At 51.5% G+C, this 6,580-nt stretch overlaps 1 protein-coding gene across 2 annotated transcripts in view; it reads right to left on the reverse strand.

Annotated features, from left to right (window-relative positions):
* Window positions 1–6,580, reverse strand: part of LOC128813220 (AT-rich interactive domain-containing protein 3B-like) — a 38,063-nt gene that overhangs the window by 30,723 nt on the left and 760 nt on the right. For both annotated transcript variants that reach the window (XM_053988119.1, XM_053988120.1), the window contains exon 2: window positions 81–708. In XM_053988119.1, coding sequence (XP_053844094.1) covers window positions 81–662 — 582 coding nt within the window. In that variant the 5' untranslated portion in view covers window positions 663–708. The remainder of the gene's footprint in view (window positions 1–80; window positions 709–6,580) is intronic.

Here is a 6,580-nt window from a genome sequence, read left to right on the forward strand (position 1 = left end):
GAAATTCACGCACCCGGGGAAGCACTGCCTCCAGAGAAAGGGAAATGGGGTTTTTGGGAGCAGGGAATGCCAGCACTGACCTGTTTGAGCTGCTCGTCCGGGCGCCAGCCGGGGCGCCCCGCCGAGGCTCCGCAATGCTTGGCAGAGTCTTTGCCCTGCTCCTCCTTGCCCTGCTGGGCGCCCCGCGGGTGCCCCGCGCCCGGCACGGGGCTGGCGGCAGATCCCGCTCTCTGGCTGCCATGGGCACCTTTGGGAGCGCGGAAATACGGGAGGGCAGAGCGGCTCTCCTGGCCGGGCACCCCGGCGCCGTCCTCCAGCTCGGCGCCGTCTTCTTCGTCCTCCTCTTCATCCTCCTCCTCCTCCTCCTCCTCGTCCTCCTCGTCCTCAGAGTTCCCGCTGCTCTGCTCCAAGGGCCGGCCGGCCGTGGCGGGGGCTCTGCCCGCGGGGACGGCGGGTGCCATCCCCGGGGGGACAGCGGGTGCCATCCCCGGGGCGCGCCCGGCGCGGGGCTGGCCAGGGAAGGGCGGCGGCGGCGGGAAGGGCACCTGCGGCTCCCGGCGGCGCTCCCGGCAATCCATGGGCACCGCCGGCTGCTGCTGCTGCTGCTGCTGCTGCTGCTGCTGCTGCTTCTGCAGCTGCTCCACCACCGCCTGCAGCTTCATCCCGCCGTGCGCATGGCTGGCGGCCCCGGCGGGAGCCGCGCACGATCTGCCGGGGAGACAAACGGCGCTGAGGCAGAGCGCCCGGCGCTGCTTTCATCCCTTCCCCAGGAAGGGAGGGGATGGACGGAGCAAAGCCAGGGCTCTTTCCTGTGCAGGAGAGCGTGAAACAATCGGCTGGGCGTTAAGAGCCCCGGGCGGCGGCCGGGCCGTGCCATTGTGCTCCGCGCCCCGCCGTGCCCGCGGTTCGTGCAGGCACGAGCCCCCCGCGCTGCCTAAAGGATCGCTGCTGCAAGCCCAGGGATGGCATCTGCTGCTGCTGCAATGCTGCCTTAAAGGACACAGCCAGGAGGAGCCTGGCTGCGTTTATATAAAAAAAATAAATAAATAAAAATAGACATATATATATGTATATATATAGATAGCTGTATGTACCCGTGCCAGGCAGGGATTTGTCATGAGGGGCTATCCCCAAATTCTTCCTCACTCCGCTCTGTGAGTGCTCTCACTCCGTGGCTAAACCCCTGACACCTCATGGAAATAAATACAGAAAAAAAGAAGTAATAAAAATAAATAAATATTAAAATATATATATATATATATACCCATGCCAGGCAGGGATTTGTCATGAGGGGCTATCCCCAAATTCTTCCTCACTCTGCTCTGTGAGTGCTCTCACTCCGTGGCTAAACCCCTGACACCTCATAGGAAAAAAAAATATAAATAAATAAAAATAAAATAAATAATTAAAAAATATATATATATATACACCTGTGCCAGGCAGGGATTTGTCATGAGGGGCTATCCCCAAATTCTTCCTCACTCTGCTCTGTGAGTGCTCTCACTCCGTGGCTAAATCCCTGACACCTCATAGGAAATAAATACAGAAAAAAAGAAGTAATAAAAATAAATAAAAATTTTTTAAAAATTATATATATATATATAAATATCTATATATGTACCCGTGCCAGGCAGGGATTTGTCATGAGGGGCTAGCCCTAAATTCTTTCTCACTCCACTCTGTGAGTGCTCTCACTCCGTGGCTAAACCCCTGACACCTCATAGAAATAAATACAGAAAGAAATAAGTAATAAAAATAAATAAATATTTTAAATATATATATATATAAAAAAAAAATATATATATACCCGTGCCAGGCAGGGATTTGTCATGAGGGGCTATCCCCAAATTCTTCCTCACTCCGCTCTGTGAGTGCTCTCACTCCGTGGCTAAACCCCTGACACTTCATAGGAAAAAAAAATATAAATAAATAAAAATAAAATAAATTAAAAAAAAAAAAAAATATATATATATGTATACCCGTGCCAGGCAGGGATTTGTCATGAGGGGCTATCCCTAAATTCTTCTGTGCTCTCACTCCATGGCTAAACCCCTGACACTTCATAGAGATAAATAAAAAAAGAAATAAGTAATAAAAATAAATAAATATAAAAAATAAAATATAAAAAGAAATAAATTAAAAAAATATATATATATACCCGTGCCAGGCAGGGATTTGTCATGAGGGGATAACCCAAAATTCTTCTGTGCCCTCACTCTGTGGCTAAACTCCTGCCACTTCTTAGAAATAAAAAAATATATAAATAAATAAAAAACATAAAAATTATAAATAAATAAATAATAAAAAAAGGAAATAATAACTAAAAAGAAATAAAAATTAATTCTAAATAAATAAAAAGTTAAAATAAATTTAAAGTAAAAATAAGGAAATAAAATATTAAAAATAAATATAAATAAAAATTTAAAAGAAAGAAGTTTAAAATAAAAATAAATTTAAAGTAAAAATAAAAAAGGGGAATAAAAAATTTAAAATAAATATAAATAAAATTTTAAAAGAAATAAATTTAAAATAAAAATTAATTTAAAGTAAAAATAAAAACAAGGGAATAAAAAATTAAAGATAAATATAAATAAAAATTTAAAATAAAGAAATAAAAACCGAAAAATAAATAAAAAATAAAAAAAAATTAAAATAAAAATAAAAAAAGAAAAATTAAAAATAAATATAACTAAAATTTTAAAATAAATAAAAAATCAAAATAAATAAACATAAAAATAAAGTTAAAATAAAAATAAGAAAATGAAAAATTAAAAACTAATATAAATAAAAATTTAAAAGAATTAAATGAAAAATCAAAATTTTTAAAAAAAGTGCCCGAATTGGGCTCATCCCACTTGGGCTTTGGGGGTTCCAAAACAGCCCCAGCCCGGGGGAACAAAACCCCAAACGCGCCCCGAGCTCCTCCCGCCGTCACTTTGGGGAAAAAAGGGAATATTTTGGTGAAACATGGTAGGAAGCAGGCGGGATTCTGCTCCAAAATAATGAAATTCCGGGTGAAACTCGACTTCCAGCATCCCCAGCCGAACTCACTTTCCCTGCCTCTCTCCACCCCCTAAACGCCATCAAGAAATTCCCTAAAGCTGCTTTTTAAAATTTCTTTCCCCGCGTGACTTTTCCGCTGAAGGAGCGGAGCGAACGCGGCTCAGGTGCGGCAGCAGCGCCGGCGATGCCCGGGCAGGGCAGGGCAGGAAGCGCCGGCAAACCGGCATTTGGGCACGGCCAGCGCCCCGGAGCCCAGCGCCACTGAACCCCCAGAGCCCAGCGCCCCCAGAGCCCAGCGCCCCTGAACCCCCAGAGCCCAGCGCCCCGGAGCCCCCAGAGCCCAGCGCCCCGGAGCCCCCAGAGCCCAGCGCCCCCGGAGCCCAGCGCCCCTGAGCCCCCGGAGCCCAGCGCCCTGGAGCCCCCAGAGCCCAGCGCCCCCAGAGCCCCCCGAGCCCAGTGCCCCGGAGCCCAGCGCCCCAGAGCCCAGTGCCCCAGAGCCCAGCGCCCCAGAGCCCAGCGCCCCCGGAGCCCAGCGCCCCGGAGCCCCCAGAGCCCAGCGCCCCCAGTGCCCCCGAGCCCAGCGCCCCCAGTGCCCCAGAGCCCAGCGCCCCAGAGCCCCCAGAGCCCAGCGCCCCGGAGCCCCCAGAGCCCAGCACCCCCAGTGCCCCCGAGCCCAGCGCCCCCAGTGCCCCCAGAGCCCAGCGCCCCGGAGCCCAGCGCCCCTGAACCCCCAGAGCCCAGCGCCCCCGAGCTCGGTACCCCCGGAACCCCCTGAGCCTCCGGAGCCCAGCGCCCCAGTGCCTCCGAGCCCCCAAAGCCCAGCACCCCGGAGCCCCCCGAGCGCCCCAGAGCCCAGCGCCGCCGAGGCCCCCGAGTGCCCCGGAGCCCCCCGAGCCCAGCGCCTCCGGTGCCCAGCGCCGCCGGGGCTGCGCCGTGCCGGGCACCGGGGATTCGCTGGGCTCGCCCCGATCCCGCTCTGAGCACCGCAGGGGAACCGGAGCGGGGATAAAGGCACGGCAGCGGCGCGCCTGAGGGGCCGCCCCAGCCCGGCCCCGCTCCCGGAGGCCCTGCCGCGCTCTTAGGGACACTTTTGGTGGCCCTGCATCACTTTTTGTGGCCCTGCCTCGCTTTTGGTGGTCCTGCCGCGCTCTTAGTGGCACTTCTGGTGACCCTCCCTCACTTTTAGGGTCACTTTTTGTGGTCCTGCCTCACTTTCAGGGTCTCCCCCCGTCAATTTTGTGGCCCTGCCTCGCTTTTAGGGGTACTTTTGGTGGCCCTGCCTCGCTGTTTGTGGCCCTGGCTCGCTTTTAGTGTCACTTTTGGTGGTCCTGCCTCGCTCTTAGTGCCACTTTTGGTGGCCCTCTCTCGCTTTTAGGGACACTTTCGGTGGCCCTGCCTCGCTTTTGGTGGCCCTCTCTCGCTTTCTGTGGCCCTGCCTCACTTTTAGCGTCACTTTTGGTGGCCCTGCCTCAATTTCTGTGGTCCTGCCTCACTTTCAGGGTCTCCCCCCGCCAATTTTGTGGCCCTGCCTCGCTTTTAGGGGCACTTTTGGTGGCCCTGCCTCACATTCGTGGCTCTGCTTCAATTTTAGGGTCACTTTTGGTGTCCCTCCCTTGCTTTTTGTGGCCCTGCCTCGTTTTTAGGGGCACTTTCAGCGGCCCTGCCTCACTTTTGGTGGCCCTGCCTCACTTTTAGGGGCACTTTTGGTGGGCATGCCTCACTTTTTGTGACTCTGCCTCAATTTTTGGGTCCCTTTTGGTGGCCCTGCCTCACTTTTTGTGGCCCTGCCTCGCTTTCAGGGGTATTTTTGGTGTCCCTCCCTCTCTTTTTGTTGTCCTGCCTCACTTTTAGGGTCACTTTTACTGGCCCTGCCTCACTTTTAGGGTCACTTTTGGTGGCCCTGCCTCACATTTGGTGGCCCTGCCTCACTTTTAGGGGCACATTTGGTGTCCCTCCCTTGCTGTTTGTGGCTCTGCCTCACTCTTAGGGTCACTTTTGGTGGCCCTCCTTCATTTTTTGCAGTCCTGCCTTGTTTTTAGGGTCACTTTTGGTGTCTCTCACTTTTTGTGTCCCTGCCTCGCTTTTAGGGTCTCTTTTGGTGTCTCTCCCCTGTTTTTTGTGCCCCTCCCTCACTTTTAGGGTCTCCCTCCTGTCAGCTTTGTTGTCTCTCCCCCACTTTTGGTGTCCCTCCCTCACTTTCAGGGTTTCCCTCGTCACTTTTGGCATCTCTCCCCCTTTTTTTGTGTCCCTCCCTCACTTTCAGGGTCTCCCCTCTTTCATTTTTTGTGTCCCCCCCTCAGTTTCAGGGTAATTTTTTGTGTCCCCCCCCTCACTTTTTGTGTCCTTCCCTCACTTTCAGGGTCATTTTCGTGTCCCCTTCTCGCTTTCAGGATCGCCCCTCTGTCACTTTTTGTGTCCCTCCCTCACTTTCAGGGTAATTTTTGTGTCACTCCCTCACTTTCAGGCAAATTTTTTGTGTCCCCTTCCTCACTTTTTGTGTCCTTTCCTCACTTTCAGGGTCACTTTTCCTGTCCCCCCCGTCACTTTCAGGGTAATTTTTGTGTCACCCCCGTCACTTTCAGGGTAATTTTTGTGTCATCCCCTCACTTTCAGGGTAATTTTTGTGTCCCCTTCTCGCTTTCAGGATCACCCCTTTGTCACTTTTTGTGTCCCTCCCTCACTTTCAGGGTCATTTTTGTGTCCCCCCCCCTCACTTTTTGTGTCCCCCCCTCACTTTCAGGGTCATTTTTTGTGTCCCCCCCCTCACTTTTCGTGTCCCCCCCGTCACTTTCAGGTTAATTTTTTGTGTCCCCCCCTCACTTTTTGTGTCCTTCCCTCACTTTCAGGGTCATTTTTTGTGTCCCCCCCATCACTTTTTGTGTCCTTCCCTCACTTTCAGGGTCATTTTTTGTGTCCCCCCACTCACTTTTCGTGTCCCCCCCCGTCACTTTCAGGGTCATTTTTGTGTCCCCCCCTCACTTTTTGTGTCCTTCCCTCACTTTCAGGGTCATTTTTTGTGTCCCCCCCCTCACTTTTTGTGTCCTTCCCTCACTTTCAGGGTCATTTTTTGTGTCCCCCCCCTCACTTTTGGTGTCCCCCCCGTCACTTTCAGGGTAATTTTTGTGTCACTCCCTCACTTTCAGGGTCACTTTTCGTGTCCCCTCCTCACTTTCAGGGTCATTTTTTGTGTCCCCCCCTCACTTTTCGTGTCCCCCCCGTCACTTTCAGGTTAATTTTTTGTGTCCCCCCCTCACTTTTTGTGTCCTTCCCTCACTTTCAGGGTCATTTTTTGTGTCCCCCCCCTCACTTTTTGTGTCCTTCCCTCACTTTCAGGGTCATTTTTTGTGTCCCCCCCCTCACTTTTTGTGTCCTTCCCTCACTTTCAGGGTCATTTTTTGTGTCCCCCCCCTCACTTTTTGTGTCCTTCCCTCACTTTCAGGGTCATTTTTTGTGTCCCCCCCCCTCACTTTTGGTGTCCCCCCCGTCACTTTCAGGGTAATTTTTGTGTCACCCCCTCACTTTCAGGGTCACTTTTCGTGTCCCCCCCCGTCACTTTCAGGGTCATTTTTTGTGTCCC

The sequence above is a fragment of the Vidua macroura genome, chromosome 12, assembly GCF_024509145.1.
Source record: "Vidua macroura isolate BioBank_ID:100142 chromosome 12, ASM2450914v1, whole genome shotgun sequence".
NCBI classification, from domain to species: domain Eukaryota; kingdom Metazoa; phylum Chordata; class Aves; order Passeriformes; family Viduidae; genus Vidua; species Vidua macroura.